The sequence below is a fragment of the Lonchura striata genome, chromosome 1A (assembly GCF_050655825.1).
Source record: "Lonchura striata isolate lonStrDom1 chromosome 1A, ASM5065582v1, whole genome shotgun sequence".
Taxonomy (NCBI): domain Eukaryota; kingdom Metazoa; phylum Chordata; class Aves; order Passeriformes; family Estrildidae; genus Lonchura; species Lonchura striata.
This window is the reverse complement of record NC_140741.1, coordinates 4,417,076-4,442,446: the sequence shown is the minus strand read 5'-3', so window position 1 is coordinate 4,442,446 and position 25,371 is coordinate 4,417,076. Positions and strand designations below refer to the sequence as shown.

Sequence of the window (25,371 nt, the reverse complement as noted above, 5' to 3'; positions counted from 1 at the left end):
AGGGGAAAGTGAGTGAGTGGCTCCACGGGGAGGAGCTGCTGGCTGGGGTTAAATCACAAAAACAACCTTGCATTTCAACATCCAGCATTAGTGTCTGAAATACCAAAGTGCTTCCAAGATACAAATTGGATCGTGAAGGAGAAGCCAAACTACTACATCCTGAAGGCAGAATTTTAAAGAGTTAAATTTTTTTTAAGATAAATTTAGTTCTAGTTCCCACAAGGTGAAGTCAAAAGCCCTTATAAATCTGGTCCTTTACAAATCTTGCTGCTAGAATGGTATGAAGTAAATTGCTCTGTTGAGGTAAACATGCCTTTACCATAATGTACTTATTCCATCTTGTGGGCACCTTGTTTTGAGACATAATGAATTTCTGCATAGCAACTCTGAAAGGCTGCAGAGTTGAATGACTTAGGTGAGAAGGCTTTTTATTGGGGTCTGTGGAAGAATTCCTATGATTTCTTGATGATAAGCATCTTTCACAGGAAGGAATGCAACTTACATGTGCTATCAAGGACAGATCAAGGATAGATCCTTTTCTTACTGTCAGGCAAAGAGCTCTACACTTAGTGCAAGCATTTGCTGGATTCCAGGAAACTGGGTTACTCTAAATGCTCATTTTTATGAAGCACAAAATAGTCAATTTTGTATGGCATAAAAATGCATTTGGTGCTTTTCACAGAGCTTCCAAAGGTTAATTGAAACTCATGAAAGAAAGATAAGAATAAATAATTAGAATTAGGAAGAAAGTCTTCCCTTTGAGGGTAGTGAGGCCCTGCCCCAGAGAAGCTGTGGCTGCCCCACCCTTGGAAGCGTCCAAGGATGGGTTGGACAGGCCTTGGAGCAACCTGGTCTAGTGGAAAGTGTGCCTGCCCATGGCAGGTGGGTGGATCAGGAGGATCTTTACGGTCCCTTCCAACCCAAACTATGCTGAGATTCTGTGATTTCCAAAACATTCTGCAGAACAAAACCCCTCCAAAGTGTGTTTTTTTTCTCTTGTTAAAACTTCAACACCAAGCCTCAAACCATGGGAAGAGGACAACCTGAGATTTGAGGGCAGGACTGCTGCTTCTGCAGAGCCAGGAAGCAAGCCCTGCTCAGAATGGGAGCCTCAGGACTTCCATGCTCCCAGCTCTGGCCTGGGTGTTTTGAGATCCACAGGGACCCTGACAACAGGATGGACTCTGGAGCAGGGCTGCATCTGCTGCCAAGAAACACAAATACCAGCCTTGGAAACTCAAATCCACCAGCAGCTCCCCAGGAAAGCTGTGTTCCACCTCTGAAACAGATGCCTGAATTACTGCTACCCTCCTGTGACTTGCCAGTCACAGATAACAGAGATAACATTTTTGATAACAGACTTGGAAAAAACATGACCAGTTTAATTCTCACCTTACCAGAATTTCTGACCATACCTTAAGGGGTAACCACAAAATGATATACTAAATCAAAAACCAAAATGAGTTTAAAATCAGCAGCTTGTTGAAATTTGGTATTTCCTAAACACGGTCCTATATTTGAAAGCCCTTTAGTGGTCTCACATTTTAGGTTTTCATCTAAGCTTTGCTCTCAAACACCACATACAGTATTTTTGATTTTCAAGCTGGTAATATTAGGAAAAAAAAAAAGGATTGGATGTAGGTAGGTTTGTATCTCATTTGCCGATTCACTTATAAAACAACTTCCTTTGTGATTTACAAAACAGCTATGAAGGCCTTGCAATCCCTACAGCTCCCCTTGTACTCTCCAAGCTGCTATTTTATATAACTGTGGAATTTGGTGTTCAGCTTAAGGACTTTGGGTACTTCTTTTGTGGGCTTTGGGGGTTTTAATGTGATATTGGTTCTCTTTTTGTGAGGTTCAGGACTACTGTCTTTTTATCAGAAAAGCTTGATTCCCTAACACCATCTTAATCTGACCAACTGTACTGGCAGTAATGAAAGGTCACATCCAGGATTTACAGACAGCTGACAAACAGCCATCTCCAAGCTTCTGCTTAAGCAGTATATTTAGACTAAGTGACATTATAAAAGGAAAGATGCATTTCTTTGAAACTGCCTTCACTACCCAAAGATCTTTAGAATATTTACATGGGCAATAATTCTTGAAGCTATTATGAAACCATTTAACCATCTGAAGTACAGAATCACAGATTAGGTTGGAAAAGACCTCCAAAATATCAAATCCAGCCTCAGAGGTACCAAGGCCACCTCTAAGCCATGTCCCCAGGTGCCACGCCTACACGACTTTTAAATATCTCCAGGGTTAATGACTCCACCACTGTGCTGGGCAGCCATTCCAATGCCTGAACAACTCCTTTGGTGAAGGAATTTTTCCCTAAACTGCAATCTAGACCTCCCCTGGCACAACTTGCATGCCTAATCTAGGACAAGACAGCATATTTAACAACACATCTAAATGCCACATAATAGCATAAGACAAAATATTGGTGACTATAAAGCAACACACTGGGTGGAAGTTTATCCTTGATATTACTTCCAGAGGTGGCACCTCCAGAAGGTGTAGACAGTTGAATGAAGCCTTGCTTTTAAAACAAGACAGACAGTGCCTGACCTCATTTATGTCAGCGTGACTCCAGACTAACTCTTAAAACAAGGCTACAGCGTTATTTTGGACTTGGATACTTAAACTAACTGGGATCTTCATGCTTAGTTTTTTGTTTATTACATATCTCAGTCTGTTTTCACTCTTCCTGAGCAGGATGTAACTGAAGGAGGAGGAAGTGTCCTTGCTGGAGGCAATCCTTCCCTGACTCCCTCAGTGTTGCCCTAGGCAATCACCTCCCCTTTGTGAAGGTTAATGAGAGCACAAAGGCAGCACCCAACAACAGACTGCAGGAATGGATTGAGACATGCTAATCCACAGTCCCAGGAAGACAGTGGAAAGCATGCCAGTGCCACCAGAGTGCATTTGCTAAAACACCCGTGACATACATAGCCATGCTAAACTCCAAGTTACCTTCATAAAACCGGATCTTGTCCCTTAGGATCACCATGCCTTTCGTGAGCAGCTGATTCTGTAAATAAAATATAGACTACATTTACTCAGTTCTGTACCTCCCTACAGTCATGCTATTTCACATTTTGTTCATTCTTTAGACAGTGAAGGGGGTCTTTTATTTTAAAAATTCATCATCAAAGAACTCTTGCTGTGTCCATTTTATTTAACTCACTTGGGACACTTGTGAAATGATGCTATAGTCACCTGCTGTTTTTAGGACAAAAGATGTATTTTGTGCAATATGAAGTGTTTCTTGAACTTCAAATGACTGACCTACAAAACATGTGCTTAGAGAAGCAGAAAGAAGATTACTTCAACAGAAGTGATACTTACTTCCAAAAGTTTTTCCTAGCAACTATACTGCAATGAACTTCACTAGTTTACTCAAGGACTTCAATTTTAAGCTAAAATTGAAACCTCAAGACAGCCAGCAGTGACCTACAGAAACACTGTGCCAGGTTGGGCTTTCCCTGTCTAACTATATGTATGTATATAAAATCCCAATCTCATTAATCCTTTAATTTCAAAACCACAGAGAAGTCAGTAGACATCTCTGAATGGCTTCAAGGGTCTCCAGATCATCATTTAGAGTGGGCAAAATTATTTTTCTCGGTAGCATAAAACAGAATTGGATTTAAATAAAGAAAACACAGGCCTACCTGCAGATACTCAGTGAAAAATGATCCCAGTTCTGTTTTCAATAACTGCCTGTATTAAAAAGAACAAGAAAAGAATCTCTGTAATCAGCAAATCACATTAGCTGTGCACTGCATGAATGAGGGGAAGTCACTAATAGCAAATTGCTTTAGTATGAGCACAGAGACTGCCACTAATGACTAACTACAAAGAGAGCAAAGAGGGTCAATAATACCAAGACTCAAACCAGCATTTTTTCTGTGCTGAAAAATAATTGCTAGCATTTTAGATTCCTCAATTGCACATTTGAAAGGAAAATAAGATCCCATGAAAAGAGGATGCTTTCCATCCTACATCCACTCAGGAGAGTAGACAGCTGAAGTTTCATGTGGTTTCAAGGAAAAGACAGGGAGGAATTTAACAGTGTAGCTCTGCCTTTCATGATCCCTCTACACTAACACCCACAAAGCAACCTCAGAGAGCAACTCTCATGAAAACTCCCACACAAAACAAAACTCTCACAAACTCTCCAATTCAGAAACTGAATTCAGCTCGGTCCATAAGCTTGTTTGAATCCAGGTAAAATTCGCCACATAGCTAAAAAGGTGTGTTATTTAAATCTCACACTGGATGCTGGGTGCTAGATAACTCTTCTCTTCAGTCAGGTCACTATTCAGATGCATAAACAACAGCTCAGACCTCACAGAAATGCAGCCCCAGCTGGGTTTTCTGAACACATCTGAATCTCTTGAAAGCCTGTCTGTGTGACCATGTCAGGTCCAGTGAAGAAGTGATGTCAAATGTGACTTAAAATCTAAACACTCACTTCAATTAGGGTAATTATGTGAATGATACATTCAATAGCATGTCATCCATCCCTTTGTGTTATATCTTTAACTGACAACTGATAAATCAAATTATTTAACTAGCAAACAATGAGACACCAAACCAAACCCAGCATATCCCTATATTCCACTAAAGTCTACAGAGACTTTCCCTCAACAGTAATACTGAAAGCCCTGGACAGGGGCTAAAACCCACCTCACTCAAAGGCTGCTCAAGTTCCAGTGCCTTGAGAGAAGTCAAGGAGAACAAGGTTGTGACAGCAAATTGCAGTGTGTTCACTCCAAGTGGAGATTTACTTCCAGTGAGGTGACTTTTTTCTAGATCACAAGTGATGACACCAAAGGCTCATCATACTTTGAACATGGAGAGACAGACCATTTTTAGGCTGAACTAAGAAGAAAGCTGCAGATTTGAATTTTCCTATGACAGTGACAATTTATTCTCATGTATCTCTTTGTGCCACCGTTTCAAGAAAATCCTGGTACTTTATGCTTAATTTTCTACCCTCTCCTCAGGCTAGCAGCTCCAGATGGATTCCTCACAGTCTGGACGTGGTGATGTGCAACTACCTTCTCTTTTAGTATTTAGATTCTACAGCTTGTAGGTAGTTATGTGCACTGGACTGCACCACACCAGGCCTACATTAACATCTCTGTTTACAGGGCAGAAGAACTGACAGCACAATACATGCAGCTTGCTTTTTGAATCCCTAATAATACAGATACTTCAAGCTATTAAATTAATTTCTAGTGAAACAGTGAGGCCCTCAGGCCAGATCAGAACACTGGTGCTTGATATTCTTTGTATATATTAATTTAAAAGAGATCCACAAAAAGTGGATCCAAGACATTGCTTGCAATTTCTTTTTCATGCTTGCTTAATATCCCTCAACAAAAACCAGTTAGGCTGTCAGATCCTAGATAATTTCAAGTACTGACCAACCTTATCTAGAGACATGTGGACATCACAGTGGAATCCAGGTAAAAATCTGACTAAACCTAAAAGAGATCCCTGACCAGAGAGCAGATCTTATTTCAAGTACACCTGGTTTTACAAGCAGGCATTTTGCACTCATAAAGCTTCTGTATCACTGATATCAGGTCTTCATTGCCTGTTTAACAACTTAATAAATTAAGATGAAAATATAAATTCCCTTAGAATGTGCTAAAATAGCTCCTGAGTTTTTCTTTTCCCTGATACTGCTTCCTTGGTTCATTTTAAAATTAACTCTTGCAGCATTAGTCAGAATGGAAAGTGTAACACTGCATAATAGATGTTAAATAAAGTTAAATAAAACAAACAAGTGATTTTACTGGGTTTGAACTCTGGCTGCAAAAGAGGAAATGCCACTAAAAATGTGCTTTGTTTGCATCACATCAGTATCCTGAAACTCAGAAAAGAGGCAGCTATAAATATGCATTAGCTTTAATACAGGACATCCAGCTTCCACTGTGTTTCCCTTTGCTTCTTTTTCTTCTTTGTTTGAAAAGTGGTCAAAATAAACACTTTGAAATGACACATGGTACACGAAATGAAAAGAGAAAACACTATTTGTTTATTAATATTGCAGACATGGACCATGAGAAAACCAAACAGTCCATATATGCAGGGAGATTTTTATTACTGGACTTTGGACTCAATCTCCTAATAAATCACTCAGTGAGGGCCCAGAAGGAGGAATGCACAGGTCACACACTAGTGACACTCCAGTTGCTGGGACTTCACTGTGCTTCAGCAGCTTCAGCAGAGGAATTCAGGAGTTCCAGCAGTGGGAGAGGGACTCGACTCCCACACTGCTTTTATTGCAACAGGGATTCTGAGGGCTGGGCATGTGATTCTATAGCTAAGGCCACTTTGGAATGCCACAGGAATGCAAGAATGGTGTCAAAAGGCATCGGTGTAAACAAGTGGCAGCTCTTATGAACCAAACTTAAAAGAAAAGTAGATGGTGCTGTACAGATTTGTACCCACCAAAGTTTCCTTAAAAAATCAGAGTTCAAAACCTCGAGATGTGTGTTCAGAAGAAGATTTATGGGGTTTTTTTGCATGTATGTGACACATGGTAGCTGAATATACGTGACATTCCCAAGTCAAAACAATGGTGTGCAAATATTGTTCAAATATTTACACTTGATCTGTCAGTCAACTCGGATATTCAGGGGTTTATTATAAAAAGTATTCCAGATTCTGCTCCATTTAAAGTAGTAAAGTAAAAAAACTTTTTTTAATGTCCTGTAACTAATCAAAAAAGTAACTAACTAATTTTAACCATTTACCTGAACGCTTCCACTCTTGAATTCTGCCCAGTGGAAATAACGGACTTGCATCTCATTTTGTACTCGTGGGAAAATGCATCTAAAACAATCATAAGGCAAGTATACACTTGTTCCCCTTCTGAGTCATGTTTATGAATCAGGTATTTTTATAGTTAATAATTACGTTAACTTAATAAATGTTATTTTGAAATAAATAACAAAAGCAATAAGACAGGTATTTTTGGCACGTGTCAAATTGGCAATTTCATCATCAGCTCAGGTATGAGGCACCAAGCATTCTCCCTGAAGTGAGCTATCAGCTGAGATACCAACAAAGCAGCATTATCCCTACCCAAACAAAAAGAAATGGGCCTATCAAGTGGCCGCAAAGCCCTCCATAAACTGGGAAAAAAAAAATCAGTGTAATTCTAGTCACCTTGCATGCTCAGCCACATGAGATGCTGCAATGAATTCAACTCAACTCTATTACCAAGCATCATCATGGTGCAGAGTTTACAGCCAAGTAAATTAAAGCAAAATTTGGGTACATTTCTATCTAATTGTTGGTTCATACCAGATTATATTTGTCTGACACATCAGCAGCAAATTTCTTCTCTTCTGTCCCTCACCAGCAGATGAACATAGTAAGGGAAATGCACTGGGCCAAGAAACCTCAGTCCAGAAGTACCTTTTTTTGTCATTCAGATAAAGCTGAAAAGTCCTAAAGGCACAACAACACTGATTAACCATTATTCCATTAAGTAACTCAACATGATTGATGGATCATGCTAACTGACAGACATCCTAGAAAAGCATGTCATTTTCTCACCTGCAATATAAGAAATAGCTGAAGAGTAAGTTTATTTTAACTCCAAGAGCAAACACAGGTCCAATATCATCTGCCTAGACTTTTCTGAATATATTTTCACAAGTAGAGGAACCAGACTGGGCCAACTGTTCAAGACTGGGACTCAGACAGGGACAGATAAACCCAGAATATCTACATATTCTGGGGAATATACTGGAGAGTCTGACTCCAGTGCCCAGGCAGAGTAGCAATAAGCAGAAAGGGAAAGGGAATAACCAAGGATCATATCTGAAGATAGCTAGGGAATGTAATAAGGTGTCTGTCTTTTGTAAGTGCAGATTCTTTTCCACCATTTATTTTATAAAACATTGGACAAATTTCTGTAAGGAAATCTGCTACCTTGCCCTTGCCAGTGACAGGGTTTGGTAAGTAATAAAAAGTGCTGGAAAAGTAGTAAAACATGAAGTGCTGTAAATCCAGGTATCAGCTTATATCTTGGTAAGTTTTCTTTTCAACTGTAACTTAAATAACTCAAACGGTAGGATTTTCACTTTTTTTTAAAGGGAAGAAAGTTCCCATCACACATCTCACTGGCCTACAGTTAGTCTGTTGCAGACAGTATCATCAGAATATGGGGAAAAAAGTTGTTAACATGAACAGTGTTACCCAGGCCGTGGTGTTTAACAGGACAGCTTTGTCACTTCACACAGGTTCATGCTGTGTGGAAGGAGCAGTAGATCTAAAGGACCAGCAGGCAGGACATCCTTCCTTGCCATGTCTCACTGAGTGCTTGCAGGCTTTACCTCCTCCAGTGGATGCAAGGGAAGCACCTCAGTATTGCAAATGCAGGTGAACGTGGTGGGAAGAAATGCTGATGTCTGACTCTGGTTTAGAAGGCTGAATGATTTCTTTATTATAACTATACTATAATACATTCATATACTATTTAAAGGAGATACTAAAACTACAAACCTACTTTTTCTAACTACCATATCTAACTCACAACTCCTGGCCCTCTCTGAGAGTCCAGCCCCAGGTGGGTTGGATTGGCCATCAGGCTCAAACAATCCTCACCTGAATCCAACCAAGCACTCACCCCAGGTAAACAATTCTCCAAACACATTCCACATAGGAAAAACAAAGAGCAGAAATATGAATTGTTTTCTCTTTCTTCTCTCTGTGCACCTCTATGAAAAATCCTGAGAGAGAGAAGAATGTACCTGCTACACCTAAGAGTGGCACCTCTGGAAATGGCATTAGCTCTGCCGTGGAGTAGGGCTGCATCACTAGAGAGGTCCAGGTTTTTTCCCTTCCCTAGTTTTACACCAGCACATCAAGAGGGATTCTGAAATAAGCCCTCCTGCTCAGGGCTGAATTCCTCCTGTAGAAGGAGGGCTCAGCTGTCTCCCACAGAGAGGTGCTGACACACAGCAGTGATTACTGAGGCAAAATGGGCTGTGCTGGTCAGAACTGCCACTGGGAGAAAAACTAGGGCTCTGCAGAAGGTGTGAGGTGTGAGGGCTGGCACACAGACCCGAGCAGCTGGCTGAGAACACTCACTTACCTGACTCCTTCATTGAGGTTGTACAGCTCGTGGTCTGGGAGACCCTTACGCTGGAACACTGCTATCACTCCATTGTGGATACTGAAAGAGGACAGGAAGAGTCATTAGTGCCCAGCAAGATTGGAGAAGGGCATCACCTCCACAATTATCCTAACATTTCTGTCTAGACACTTCAGGACCTTTTAAAAGTCATAGATGACTTCCGATACTCCACCCATCCCAGATGCCTAAAAGGAAATTACGGCCTAGAAAATTGGTAACATCTTTGAAAAACAGTTCCTTTTGATTTGTTCCAGCTCAGTGACTTCAACAGCTGCACATCTGAAATCAGTAATTTCAAAAACTAAGGCCAGTATTTTTAAGTACTTCAAGTATGTAAACTATAGCTTTTAATACACTCACATATTAAATATACTTGAAGCATTTAACATTATAGTTTTTATCTCTATGGCTCAGTACAGAGACAATTAACAGCTTCCATTGCACTGGAGTCTGTGCACGGCAGCAGCAATCAGCTTTAGAACTCTGGAAAGCAGGACAAGGACCAGAGCTGCCCATCCCATATGTATGAGGGTGTGGGGCTGTTGTGCCTTGTGAAGAAGAGCTAAAGGTGGTTGGTATCTGGTATAAGGTCTACAGGGGATTCCTGCTGGTGGAAGAAGAGCTTATCATAGAATCACAGGATGTCCTGGGCTGGAAAGGACCTAAAGATCATCCTGTTCCACCAGCTGCCATGGGCAGAGAGACCTTCCATTAGAGCAGATTACTCCAAGTCCCATCCAACCTGGCTTTGAATGTTTCCAGGGATGGGGCAGCCACAGCTTCTCTGGGAACTCCGTGCCAGGGTCTCACCATCCTCACAGGGAGGAATTCTTTTGTGATATCCAATCTAAACCTGCTCTCTGTCAGTCTGAAGACATTCCTCCTTTTCCTGTCACCACATGTCCTTGTAAAATCTCTCTCCTCCTTTCTTGTAGGCTCTCTTAAGGTGCTGAAGACTTGGTAAGCTCTGGCCTGACTCGGGGCCAGATCCAGATGCACAGGGCTGCTCCCACTGCAAGGAGATGGCATTGCAGGAACTGTGCCAGGAGCAGCAGAAATTGCCTTGGGAATGCCAGTGTCCACGTTAGACTTTCCCAGGCCCATGATAAAACAGCTCCTTTCAGTGCTGGCTGGGAACAGAGGACTGGCTGGAAGGCAAACTCCACTGTTCACGGAGAGACTCAAAATGCAGGCACACAACAGCAAAGAGATGCACTATCAGAAAAGCTCAGCCACCTTCACTGAAGGAAAAAGGAAACTAAAAGTGGCAGGTGAAGGGTCTGACTTGCTGTGGAGAAATACAGATGCAGACAGAAATAAGAACCATTATCCTCTTCTCTCTTTTGCTCCTTTGAAGATGTTTCCAAGGCCTTACACATGACTGCTGCCACAACAGTCCCTCTTTCCCCCCTCCACCCACAAGCCCAGACATACATCCACGATCTAACCCAGATTATTTTGGCTGGCTCATACAGACACACTCAATTTATGATTACTTGAAAATCAGCAGATAAATGTCTCTGGTATAGAGTGAAGTGACTTGCTTATTGTAATATTATGAGTAATATGGGAAATAAGATCAATGTAGTGAATAAAACAAGAAGTCTTTACATGCTCTTCTGATTCAGAAAGGAACTTTGCAATGTTCCCTGCCAGACTTCTGCAGAGAAGAATGACCGAATATCTCTCCTAAAAGGCAACGTGCTCTCTCTCTTTCTCTCTGACACCCCTTTCTAAATGAGGGAGAGGTCTTCTCTCTCCAGCTTAACAGGTCTGTTATTATTCCTCAAAGAAATAAGAGAGAGAAAGCTTTTTAAACTAGAATTAAAGGAGACAGGTTGTGAGCATTTAACTTGTCTCTATAGTAGAACGGCATCTACATAAAACATCCTAGCAGTGACTTTTAATCTGCCTGGGATCTCCCTTGTAGTGTGGGACAAAATCCTTGACTGGGAAACAAATCTTGGCCTCTTTAAGTTGACCACCTGCCTTTCCTTCCCATCACAGGCAGCAGTGCTTGCATGGACGGTGCAGGATATAGGCCCTGTCTGCAGGTTACATGGGATGCTGTTGGTGGCCTCAGCTGGTGTAAGGATAATGAAAAGTTTGCATAAATCTTCTTAGTTACCTTAAGCTAATGAAAAAAACAAACCCAGACCTTGATTAAATCAATGGGTATCTATGACAAGCGATTGCTTAAAAAGAATTGGTCAGAATGGTTCAACCTTTTGATGTAAAGAAAATCTGAGCTGTTGCTTCACACACAGAAGTCCTGCAAGATGCTTGAGGTGGGTGGATCACTTTACCTGTGCCTGCAACCAGCTTTCATTGAGGCTTAAGTCAGTGATGTACATAATTAAACTTATATTGCAATAGTTCACCTGAACTGAAAATGCCTTGTAAACTCCCTTCTGTAACTCTTTTATAACATGAGAGTTAATAATGGGTCCCCTCATGCACTATACTGTGAACATCTTCTCTGTATTTGCTTTGTGTGTAAGTGTGTGCACAGGAACATGGTACTGCAGGAAACAAAAAAAGAGTCCAATTGAGCCCAAAAAACTCCACAGAGCAGGCTCGCTGGAGAAAGGGAAATCAGGCTGTGAAAACTGAAGAACAGGTTTTTTGGGGGGTTGCCTTTAGACAATGACAACAAAATATCAGATGGCTCCAGCAACAAGCCATCCATTTATCTATCTATCCCATCAGTAGCTATTGTACTTATCCATCCCACAGTAGCTACAGATTGCCAAAGAAAATTACCAACTACCAAGGTAGCACTCACAGCCACAAAAATCAACTCAGCAGCCTAAGAAACTTCATCTCCTTCAAAAGACAACTCATTCCTCATTTGACTGAACCTCCAGAGGATGAGATGGCTCCAGCTGACCAAAATGTGGTGAATGGCAGGTCCAGCACACACAGCAGACTTTCCCCACCATTAGCTTCACCACGAAGGGAACTGGAAGGTAAAAATCCCTGGAGCACAGAGCTGGATGCTTGCTGATGGCACCCCCAACCAGCCCAACAGGTGCAGGGTCAAGGTGGGCACGGTGGGATGGATTATTCTGATTTTTGCATAGTATCAATCTATTATAGGCTACTGCCTACAGAGCTCAACACCACCAAAACATACATTTCTCCTGAGTTGCTGTTTGTCCATCCAGACACCACTGGGGTGGGAGGCTGACTCCCTCCAGTACCACCCACAACTGTTCTTTTACTGACATCTGGAAGCCAAGAAGGAAAAACTATTGCGATTAAGTTTTCTGCCAGGTCAGAATCAGTTTGGCCACAGAGATGAGGAACAACTCCAAAGCTGTACTTGCAAGTCTTTTAAGTCCTGATCTTCTGTGTGTTTCAACCGTGGCCATGGCCCTGCCAGCTTGGCATTTCCTGGCAAAGCAGCAGGACTGGCCAGTGTCAATATCCATAAACATCACACTGATAATTTTAGTTCTCTAAAGCAGCCACTGCCTTTGTGTGCAAACAGCATAGATGAAAACACTGCTGTGATTTTTATGTAGTATTTGCAAATGTGCCCTTCCCAGAGCTCCAGGAAAAGTCCAGAAGAAAAAACAATACTGTGTGACTAATCACACTCTCTGACTACCAGGCAGTTAAAGACACTATTATCACTTTCAAAAGGGACTAAATTAGTTAGGGCAAATTTCTTCTGCACAGTTACATGAACAGCTAATTAACAATAATTAACCTGATATACTTACATCAAAACTTTCTTGAAGACACCCTTGCTTGAGAGTAAAACATGATTTTGCTGAATTAGCATAATCCAATTGGGAAGAGCCCATTTTCAGCACAGCTTCAGTCCAGCTGCAACTCTACCAGCTTTCCATGAGGCCTTGACCCTTCCAACACAAGCCTGCAGATACTATTTACTTATGTTCCTGGAACTTCTACCCAAAGTAAAGGCAACTTGCAAAGAGGGATAACCTGCAATTAAGCACTTGGTCATACAAATGAAAATGAGCTGCTCTGAAAAAGTCCCTCTTCAAAAGAGTTTGGAGCATCGGTTCACTCACCTCACCAACTATGAACACTGCTCTTGCACAGCAAGAAATTGAGACAGACAAGTGAGAGGACTTCCCAGAGGTGTTACTAAGAGTTAACATCTCTACAGACTAGAGGACGAAGACAACGGGCTTCCTGTATTCAAGGAAGCAGAAATTATTCTGGAGGGCTACGGGGAGCAGCAATTCCCAAAACTACCACCACCACCTCCTGTTACTGTAGTCGTGGCTGGAAAATGCTCCATGGAGAGCAGTGGTGGCTGGGCCAGAGGGAAGTCTCCACTAGCCCTGTTCTCCCTCCCACCTTACAGTGAGATTCTGTCTGCCCCCAAGCATACAGAGTGCTGAACACTCCACAGAGGGCTTCAAATAAAAGGTCAGGAAAAAAAAAAAAAAAAAAAAAAAACCAAAGGTGATCCTCAGACAGGCAGAAATATTTAAAAATACTTCTAAATAAAAACTGAATAATGGAAGAAAGAGAAAAATATGCTGATCTGGAATATTTTCTCCACTGGAAAAGTCTTCCTGTGATCTGAAAAAATATAAATCTTAAATTAGGACATGAAATATGGTTTTCATGGCTGTAAAAGTTATTTTATAGCAAGTTGTTGTGCTTCCTACAACCCTGTAAAATATCAGCCCAGGCCATAAAATCCTTTCAGATATGGTACATCTTGTCAGATTTACTGCTGATCTCACTAATGTCACAAGCAAATTACCTATTCTCTTCACCTTTTCTCTGCTATCTCCTACACCTTCATATCTCTGCGAATTTTCCACATTTTCTTACATCAAAGCAGATCTAAGAGCCTTTAACTTGAGGCTTTCCCAGAGCACATCTCAGACAGTATCAGCTCCTGTTTAGGCAGTCTGTGCCCTGCCATGGATTTTATTTGGCCTGAGTGGGCCCCCTGGTGTGTGAGCTCAAGATTAAAACCCCTGGGTTTCTCAGTCCAATTGGTCTAGTCAGCATTCAGCCTCCATTTTTTGCCTGAAGCAGAAATGGGGGCTTGGGGGGAGAACAAGAACTGCATACAGTGCTAGTGAAAAAATCTAAACTATTTTAATCCAATGGAAGTTCTGTGAGCTGTAATGAAGTATATTGTTCTGCTGTGTTGCCACTGGTTGCTAGTTAACTGCACCATCAGTGTTTCGCTGCACAGATCTGGGGTCCATGGGAAAGCAAGCTCTGGAAAAGCCATGATATAATGTCTCATTTCCCTAAAAGCAGGCAGCAGCTTGGCACCAATTGCCCTTTGATGTCACAGTGCTGAGAAGTTTCACTGCATTTTAGCTCAGAGGTGAAGGGAAGTCCTCAGGGAGGAAGTCACTCCCTGCTACCACAGTGCTACGTCCCCCCAGTAGCTGAATTTGGCTCCTCCAGGTTGTCCTCCCCTGGTTTCTAAACGCAGAAAGGAATTCAGCCTGAGCTGAGACTGGTGTGAAGGGGGCAGAGGTGGCAGAAGGGACATGGCTGGACCATGGTGCCCACACAGAACAAGTGCAGAAGGGCAGCCATGCATCCACCCCCTCCTCCGAAAATGCCCACAGTGACAGAGCTGCTATCCTGCAAAAGACCCCCCTAGCTGCACTTCAGCTTTCCAGCCCCTGGCATGGCCAGGGCAGCATCCTTGCTCTGTCCCAAAGATCTGCCTTTCAGCATGGGATTGGCATGTTAGTGCGGGGAGAACCCGCTGCCTGTTGTGCTTCACTCTCCCGCTTCAGCACTCACAAACTTCATTCAAAGCTTCTTTGAAAAGCAGATGCACACATGCCACACCCAGGCACAGCTGCTAACATGAGGCAAGGAAACAGGAGACATTTAAATATAGAACAGCCAGCCTTGGTGAGAGGGGAGAGCTCTGCTGGTGCAGCCTGACTTCCTTGATCAGCAAGCTCTTGTGCTTACACAGAATGAAATGACACAAGCGATAATTTCATTTGGAAGGAAAAACACTTCTGTAAAGCAAAGTATGCAAAACGGCCTATGTTGGGTTGTTTCAATTTTGCAGCTGAAAAATAAAAGGAATTCCTCAGCCCAAGATTTTAGAAAGCCAGACCATATTTCTGGTGAGTCAAACTTTAGATGTCCAGGAACATTAGTGTCTCCAGGAGAGAGGAACACAGATTCCCTCAGGACTAGACCCTGTATATGTCAGGATAGGCATGCACTGGTTATAGGCAGAAGGTACAATAGATAATTTCTTAATCTATCTAATTCAGTATCATTTAAGACCTGACCTTCCTCAGAATAAAGACCCAGTTTTACAGCCTGTAGAATATCTGACTTTCTTAACAGCAACAGATGATACAAGTCTTTCTAAGCTTGAAAGAAGAACTGCCCTGACTCTTTCACTCTGAAGAAAGCCTTGCCCTGTATAATAAGAAATCAAGGACCTTCCCTTTGCCCAAGCAGTGTAAGCAGCTGGTATCTGCAGTACCTGCCACAGTTCTGGGCAGCTGTTAACACAGGCACACGAACCCCACCAGGGCTCTCAGGCGTTTCAGGGGAGTGTGCCTCCAAAAGGACAGCCTGGCAACCCACACACTGGGAAGAGCCAGCCCAGGGGGAGAAAGCACGGTTAGTTCTGAGCTCATGCAGAGCAGCAACAGGATGACTCAGGGACACCCAGGCAAGGAACAGGCCATGGGACAACTGTGTAACTGGTGGGATGAAATGTGCAGATGTCCAGCATTGACTCATTGCTCATTGACTGGAAAGCACTTCTGGCCAGAGCCGTACCTGTCCTGTCAAAATGAAAAGTTACAAACTCTTGCTTGCCAACAAACTCATCTCAACTAGGAAAACTCTATAGTTTGAGTATCAGCAGCCCCAAGCATGGAACTCTCTGCCTCCCAGCAAGCTGGGTGCCTGACCTGCTCTCCATTCACATCGGCCTCCATTGCTCCCTCCCCACATGCAAAATCTGGAAAACCAACCTCTACCAACAGAAGTTGTCAGCACACCATCACTGAAAGGCTCTGGGGACTCTACTCCATCACCTCACAGGAGTCTTACTCCCCGCTGCTTTCCTTAGGGCTACTGGCCAAATAAAGTCCCAACTGGCACAATTCAAGATGGCCCAGTCTATCCTTGAACTACCACCACCATCCATCTGCACATCAAGTACAACTCAGGGTCATAAAGACAGCATGATATTTGAGAAGAAACTCAGTATCTTCTGTGATCAGCACAGTTTCAAAGTTTAGTGCACTGTTGGCATTGAACAACTAATTCTTAATGCAGACATGACACCACATACTGAGTGGTGAGAAGGACAGAAAATAGGACATTTTACATATTTTATTTTTCTTGGAATTTTAGCAAATGTGTCTGTAGTTCAGTGTTATTCTTCTTCCTACAGTTGTACCACCATACGATTATAAAATACTACAGATGACACTTTCCAAGCTGTGATCCAGGAGGTGACATTTCATTTTCAAAACTGACCTAAGAATTTAATTCCTAATGATTTAAAGACTTAGATTCATTTTTTTAAGATTGTCACCAAAATGGATATTAAGGTGCTTTCTGAATAGCTGAGCTAATTGATACATCCACAACATAATGTTTGCATAGGTTTTCTTGTAAAACAGCCATAGAATTAAAATGTATAAATACAATAAAGTAAACAATCGGGGCTTATTTTCCCTGTCCAAAGTGCAGGTGCTTCCATGTGTACATACACACATCTATTTGTACTAACATGAGTAAACTTAGTAGACTTTGTCATAACTATATCAACTACCAGGAACATAGATATGCAGATAAAATGTATTTTAATAGCTGTGCACATGGATTTTAAAAATAAATAATCTAAGCCAAATAAACTTTGAATGAGAATATCTAGATAGACACAAAGAGATTTTTGTAGCTGGACCCTATGAAACAAGTTGTTGTCTGTCACAAAGGCTGAAGGGAAAGCAGGGACGCCTCTTTGTTACGAGCCTTCAGATAAAGATTAAGAGCAGGGGGAAAAGGCATTCCTGCGTTTATCCGAGTGTGAGCTCCGAGCCAGGCTGCGAGCCTGCCGAGGTGGGAGCCAGGCAGCGCAGCCCGCAGCTCGGGGCAGCCGCCGGCACGGGGCGGGCTGCCAGGAGCCAGCACAGCACAGCGTGGCCTTACCTGTTCCAGGTAGCGTTGGAGCAGGCCCGGCGCTGCTGGCTCCCCCGCTCTTCCAAGGCTGCCTGCTCTCTCTTGCCCAGATCACTGAGGCTGGGCGAACTCATGAACTTCAACCTGCGAAGAGTCCTCATGGTCAAATGTGTGTTTGCAGCTACAGATACACCATCCTGTTTACACACATACACACGCAGCTGGAGCAGCGGCGGCAGTGCGAGCGGTTCCCTCCGTCTGCTGTTCAAAAAAGAAACTTAAAAAAAAAAGAAGAGAGAACCAGTCTCTACGGAGCACACCTCTGCCAGCAAGAAAACAAACCTTTAATCAGATCAACTCTGACGTCATCAACTGTGGTTAATAATTTCTCCAGTCCTTTCAAAAAATAAGTCAGACTTCTGGCTGCTGCTACAGCACATTGAAGGGGCCCCTTATAACCACAGCTGCCCCAAGCTGAAGGCTTCCCTTCCCCGTGGCCCCAGGAATCTCACTCAGCACTGCGGTGCTCCACCTGTCATAGGAACTGCCTGGCTCCTGCAGCAGCCTGGGGGGGGTGGTCTCGCAGCATTTCCCAACCTCTCCCCCCTCTTCCTGCACTCATAAATGGAAACAAAACTGGAGGGTAACAGACAAGAAAAAAAAAAAAAAACAAAACTCAAACCTAAGTAACCAGTGCTGACGCACTGAGACTTTACTGTGAAGTTTCATAAGTGCCTGTGCCCTGCCACATTACGACACTGGTTGCTCGCACTCTCACTCACACATCCACACCCTCAGAGGCTGCTCTGGCCCAAAGCCTCACACAAAGGCAAGCCATGTAACTGTGGAATTAAAGCGATGGCCTGGGGTTTAGCACTTGGAGGAATTTTTGGTGGTACACAGAAGAGCCAGATGCTTTGCCCTTCGCTGCATTTTATTGGTTTTGTTCTATTTTTAAATTGCAGTAACAGCTGCACAACTTGGGGCATACAAAGTTTCTACAAAAGCCCCATGTGTCTTATCTTCAAAAGAAAAATCTCTCTCGACTGCAGCAGTGGAGCTGAAGGATATGCTGCTGCAAGACTCCACCCCATGCTTAGTTTGCTGTCACTTACCTGCAATTCTGTTTTAAATCAAGGATTGCCTGGCCAGTCTTCTGGGATAGTTTGCAACAGACTGAACCAGAGCCTAAGGATGGCTCTTCTGTCATCACTACGTCACTGATCTGCAAATACTCTGGTAAAAGCCACAAAGGCTCCTTGCAGAGTAACCTCACACTCAGTGCAAAGGGGCTGCAATAAGAAGAACCTATCCTTGTTTTTTTTTTTTTTTCTGTTTTCTACTTACTCTTTTCATCTGTAATAGCCTGTTGTTTAGATTCAGGCTATAACCAGATTTGTTGGTGTCCAAATAACATGACAAAGCTTTCATTTCAGGAAAACTCAGTTTCTGACAGAGAGCTCTGCCCTATGTGCATCATATACTGACATGTTTTAGTAAAACACCAACTCCTCTTATTCAATTTAAATATTTACTTCCAAAATTTGTATTTCTTGTTAGCTCCATGGGAACCAATTGCAGAACTACATAGAGAAATAAATCTATTTTTACCATGTGCCAGTTTTAGCCGTAGTTGTTTTATCCAGCAGCTTGAATTACCATTGTATTAATTGCCCTTACCACACCAAAATTCAAAAGTATACAAACCAGCAACACAGTAGATACCATAAAAACATTTCACTTTGGAAGGGACCTGCAGCACCACATCTAACCTATGGACAAAAACATGACTATCCCCAGTCTCTTCCAGATGTTTAAATCCTTCAAACAAAAAACAATTATGTATATGGCAGCAAAAGGAAAACAAATACAACTATATATATACATACACACATATATATATATATATATATATATATACACACACACACACACACACATATCTCCTCCATATTTTAAGGGATGAGATGTCTTCTACAGCATACAAAGAAGGGAGCAAACACAGCTCCAGCAAAACACTGGTTTATCCAAATAGGATGAAGGCCACTCCATTTCTGTGGATAATATGGCTGGGGAGAGCAGGGGAACCCAACTCAGCCTAAGCTTCTGCTAAGGGCTCAGATAAAATGTTTGTCAGCCCTGTTAAGTGAAACAACTAGTTAGACAAACAAGGGGCAATATAATTCCCTCTAATTTAATTTTCCACCTAGCTCAGTTGCTTTTCTGTTTCTCACTTGCTGTGAATTAGATAGGTTTTGCAAAATGTTATTATACTGGATTAGATCCTCAATATTTTTTAACTCTTTGATTCCATCTGTATGGTGAAATACTACACCTGTAGAAGTCATTCTATTTATATGCCACCCCATCAATCTCAGTAACCAGTGCTAGACTCAGAGTCAATGCATGCAGCAAAACTAAGATGAGCCAGCATTTCAATCTCCTGTAGAATTTTTAACAGGTGACAGGCTTTCTCTACACTCCTTTCTCCTTTTTATGATTACACCTGACCAAATGTTGATTTATGATAAAATAAATAAATTATAAAATAAATGTATTTTATGATAAAATAAATATTTTTCACCAAGGGCTACCTCCACCCATAATTGCAGAATAATACTTCATAATACTTCGTATTTATACCCTGTTGTGAGTCCACAGACATGCTTGACTTCATGTCACTCATTAACTTGACCTAAGCAGAGCTTGGGTATGAAAGGAGAAGATAAAATCTGCAGTTCAGCATTACGAGTACAGAGAGAGGTGGCATGACTGGCCCAGGCCACCCCATGAGCAGGTGGCAGGGACATCAGGAGATCCTGGACCTCTGTTCCCATTGCAGCAGAGGAACGAGTGGATCCTGCAGGAAACCGGTATGTGGGGATTTCTGGGGCCAATGCAGGACCAGAAGTGCCGGGAAGGCACTGAGCTGAGCTCCCAGTACAACCCAGCACCGCTCCCAGAGCGGCTCCGAGCGCAGCCGCTGGCCCCGCCGTGCAGAGGGATCAGAGCACTGCTGGATTTCCTGGGAGCGAGGGGAGCCTGGGGGAGACCTCCAAAGGCTCGGTAAGGAGCTCTACAAGCTTCTTAAACAGAACAGCTGTACTCAGCACAGTCACAGAGCTGCGACTGTAAAGCACCAGTAGGTTAATTCATTTAAACCCAGCACGCCGTACACGGTACTAATGCCACTACTTAGCTCACACAAAAACTGCAGCTCAAAGGTTAAGTATTTAACCAAAGCCACACAACCACCTCAGTGAGGAAGGCACTGCCAGACCTAGCTCCTTCTCTTCCCCTCCAACATTTGTCCTTGTAAAAACAGGCCTGTCTCTACTACAAAGAATTCTTTGATCTGTGGGGCCCACATCCTGCGAGTGACTGCACAGCAAGTCCCAGAGCCACCAGAGTGCCACAGCCATAGGGGAATTTCTGGACTTACCTGGACTTACTTCTACCTCAAGACCTAAGACAATATATAGGTAGATAAATACAAGCTGGAAGTTGAAGAGAATTTATGCTTTTACTAGAAAACCATGTTAACATACATACAGATCCAGAACCTAGTATTAAACACTGCTTTTAAAATCGCAAGGGTTACTCCACCATTACCTCCTGATATGTCACTTATGTCTGCAACACTCCAACTGGTTTAAACACTGAATTGTTGTGCCTAGAAAACATTAGACAACAAAATCTGGGCAGCCATCCCCAAGCATACACTTGGTTTCAAAAGAATGAGATTTGCTGAAAAAAAAATAGAAGAAAGAAGCATACATTTTATTTACTAATGTTAATTTTTACAATTTAATTGTACTGTCTGCTTCTTTTTGATCATGACGAGAGGGGAAAAAGCAAAAAGTAATGTTCTCAATGGGAAACATTAAGAAATTCACAATATATGAAACTCATAATAAACCTGTGACTGCTATAGGTCAGCATGTTTTAGACTACACCACTCTGCTACTGCAATGACAGGTGAGCACTGCAGTAGTATTGGTACCAGTGGGAAGATATAAACAATAAGAGAATTTGCCATCTCAGCTTTATTCACCATTCAGAGCTTTGCCATGAAACAGAACAACTCAATAAAAAAAAATTTAATTGTAAAAGAAAAAAGCAGCCCACTACTTCACTTCATCTCCCTGTCTCTTTTGGAGAAGGGAGCAGAACTTCCTATAGTGATGCTGAGTGGTGTACACTTTGCAGCAAAGAAGAGAATGGTAAAATGTCTCTGTGGCAGAAAGGAGTTAAAAAATCTCCCTAGAAAAATGCATTTTAGTTTTTCATAAGCTACACCACAAAACTTAGGGCATGCCTCGACACATGCCAGAGCTCAGGAATTAATCTTCTGACAGAGCAGTGCAGCCTACTTAAAGGCACAGCACACCCTGCCATGCCAGCAGACGAGGGCCGAGGCAGAATGGAAGGAGAGGCAATCATCAGGAAAAAATAAAAAGAGCCAGGAGGAAATGAAGTTGTAAACCTTATGACTCATCAATTCCTTTGCTACAGTATCTACATAAAGCTCCTTTATCATCAGAAAACAAAGAATAAACAGAGTAAAGAACATATGAAACCAAACAGGGTCTATTTGCACCCTTCCTCCTCCATCCCACTGACTCTCTGCAACCTCTGGAGATAAAGGCGTTCTTAAAGATGCCTTTTTGTTTATTAGTTAGTCCTGGGACACCCTTGGTCAATCCTAGGACACACTTGGTTATGCTAGTCCTTTATCTTATTTCTACCCTCACCACAGCCAAGCACTGATTTGTAAGAGAGGACTTGGCCTTACTTGGACATCTTCCCCAACCCTTGGAACACCTCCTGTACTTCTGCATCCTGTGACCAATCCTGCCTGCGTGACAACAGCTGCCTCCCTCTGGACAGAGCTGGGCTTTCTGCCCTTTCACCTCCATGTGGGATTCACACATGGTGTCTGTCTTTCAGGCTGTGACAAAGAAATGCTCATGACAGTATCGCCTCCCTAGAGAATCACAAGGTGACACCCAAGAAGAGCCCTTTGACTTGGGCTAGAAAGGGATGCTCTGCCCCTGTCGCTACTTCTGCACTTAATAGTCCACCCTGGAAAGCTCCAGAGCTGACCTTCAGGCAACCCACGGTGCTGCAGCACCCCTGCCTGCCTCAGAGACACACTGGCTTCCACCAAACATGGCCATCCATGCCATGGCAACCTGCAGACAATCAGGGCCCATTTCCCAGACTTTCCCTTCCAGAGGTTTTTCAGTGTGAGGCAGAGCAGCCTGAGTGTGCCTAGGAGATCTTCTCAGCAGAGAGGCCTGCATCTGAGCAAAGAACCATCCAGACTGCAGCACCCATCCAGTTCTAGCTTCTTTTCATAGGCTGCTGATGAATGACATTTATTACCTGTACACTGAGCTCCTCAGCTTCCCACCTCGCTTCCCTCATGCTTCTCCTTTGCTTTTGTACTCCCTCTCCGGTTTTTGTCTCTCTTGGCTAATTAATGCTTTCTCAGGCAGTTTTTAAATATAAAGGGAAAGGAAAATAGTTGGTACTAACACAATATTTGCAATCCACTCTTCAGCTGGCTCTCAGGATATCGAGGCTTCAGTTCACCTGTTTGGACTGTGAGCTCTTCTTTACCCTTTTCACTTTGGGGATTCACTCTGTTCTTCAGCCAGCAAAACAGGGTCCTGAACTCAGATATAGACCCCAGTCCCCAGCATAATCTAACACAGTTGTGGATTGAGCAATACCTGCTGAAAGCATCCATGAAATCCCACCCTCTTCGTCAGCAGTTTTTGGTTTTACAGAGCATAGCAATACAAGCAGTTCTTGAAACAGAGTGGACAGCTAAATCTTTTTTGTCTTGTTCTTCAGGATAAAGGCACTAGGAGAGAATTAGGACAGGAATAGGCCTTTTAGACCCCCATCCAAAATATCAAGCTTTCCATGATAAATCAATTCTCCTGGCTTGTAGTATTGCTCCTAGTTATCTCTATAAAGGTTCTGGGAATTAAAGACTGTGGTCCAAAAAAATGCAATGGTTCTGCTGGAGGAAGTGAGGACCAGTGTTCTGAATTATATGACCTGTGGCATTACCACCTTCCACTCACATGCCCCCAGGAAAGGAGATGGGGTTCTGAGTGCCAAATGTACCTGTTTCAAATATTACTGTTGCCCACTCAGTGAATTAACAGTGAATACTCCAAGACAAGCTCACAACTTTGTACTTAAACAAGAGTCAAATCTTAAATTTTGATTTAGACAGCAAGGTCTCAAGAGTTCTGATCAATAAGTAAATAAAATACTTTTAAATACTTTGTGCTCTTATTACAAGATCATGAGAAAGTGGAAAATTAATCTTATGAAGTAATTAAGCCTATAATACACACGGATTTTTTGCCTTCCTGAGCTCTAGGTCAATTCTTTCTTGAATTGCCATATTGCATAATTTTAATTGGCTCCTAGAACACCATGACCTTACTGCAGCAACTACAGTACGTCAGTGCTGTCTTCTACAGTTATACATGGTACCACGCCTTCCAAATCTGTGAACCCTGAGAGATCAGAAGCATGTGCTGCACAGTGCTATTTTTCTTATATCTGATTCAAGGTCTTCCAAGAAGGCTCTGATTGCCTTGGAAGGTCACCAAGATAAAGAACCCACTGCAGCAACTCACTGAGTTTCCAATGAACTGCACTGGTGGGCAGCTGTAGTTACAAGTAATATCTTGTCTTTCCCTTAAAGCCAGGATATTGCTTGTGCAATGCTTTCTCTGAGCATGGCTAGAAATATGAACTGTGCCCTGAGATTCCTGTCCCCTCCTGTGCCCAAATCAGGAAGGTTACTTCAGACCTGAGCAATGCATGAGCCATCTCTGCAAACTTGGGGAATCTTTGACTCTGGTGGCATTACACTGCTGTTATTTGCATGTACTATATATCTCTTTGGAACAAATTCTGGAGTCCTGCAAGAATCAACAAAAGCCTAGTGTTCAGTACAAATGGATTCTTTCAGAAAACTCATCATTCTCCCTTTGTCTCACAAGGAAATCTTTCTGAATGGAAACATTGCCAGAGAGATTGAAAGACAATCCAAAATTGCAACATCTATCTGTGCACTTGGACTCTCCAGCACTCAGTGTGATGAAACTTTCATAGGAACTTAAAAATGGGGATTTTTTTCCATCCTTCACACATACATCCTTTACACTTTCTCATGCTGAGATTGTCCCTTCAGACTGAGATATTGGGCAGTGGAAACAGCTAGAGTATAAAAAGCCTTAATTGCACAAATTATTTAGCATTTGTACCCTTAAATCTTCATTTTACCAGGTCAGCAAGTCCAGTACTATGATATCTCAAGTATGTATCACATTCTGAGTGCTTTCTCAGGATGCTCTGGGAAATAATTTATCTCAAAGGGCAAAGTGATGGAATTTTTAGACTCCATAGCAAGATTTGGAAGAACTCTTGACTGTCACTGCAGCTCATTAGCCAGTCTCAGTCTTCAGTCAGACACAACATGATAACAACATCTGAGTTATCACATAGGTGGAATGTAATCCTCATCATTTAACTTCTGGAGGATTATTTGGACCTCAGTGATGTGACATGTCCTCCTGGAGAAAATGGAGGAGGAATAAAAGTTACATGCTCTGACCCTGGATGAAGAAATCTTCGAGAGCTATCACTGGTACAAGCTCAGCTGCTATTTCAAGTTGAGAGATATTAAATTAGTGTTTCTAGGAGAATCTGCTGCTGACCAAAGACATTGAGAGATTGAGAGGAAAAGGACAAAGGCTTTCATGAGACAGCCTCAACAGAAAGACTGGCTAAAAACATCTTCTGGCTAGGGAATCAAATTAAATTTTAGGGAGACTTCAGCTCACAGTTCCACCCTCCAGCAGTGAACAATAATGGAACAATAAATTAAAATAGTGCCAGAATCTCTTCTTTGTATTTGGAGGAGGTGGAAAACGGAGCAAACAAAGAGGTACAATTTTGCCAGGAATAATGAGTGTTCCTCTGTGACACAGTAAACCCCTCAACCCTCCTTCGTTATCTCAACACTCTCCTACTGACTT

General features: G+C 42.5%; 1 protein-coding gene across 5 annotated transcripts in view; it reads right to left on the bottom strand.

The window, feature by feature from the left end:
* The window catches only part of PRR5 (proline rich 5), a 110,745-nt gene that overhangs the window by 39,715 nt on the left and 45,659 nt on the right, over positions 1-25,371 (bottom strand). For all 5 annotated transcript variants that reach the window (XM_085569707.1, XM_085569708.1, XM_085569711.1 and 2 more), the window contains exons 6-9: positions 17,330-17,576; positions 9,131-9,211; positions 3,681-3,729; positions 2,980-3,037 (exon numbers count right to left, since the gene is read on the bottom strand). In XM_085569707.1, the coding sequence (XP_085425833.1) occupies positions 2,980-3,037; positions 3,681-3,729; positions 9,131-9,211; positions 17,330-17,576 (435 nt within the window). The remainder of the gene's footprint in view (positions 1-2,979; positions 3,038-3,680; positions 3,730-9,130; positions 9,212-17,329; positions 17,577-25,371) is intronic.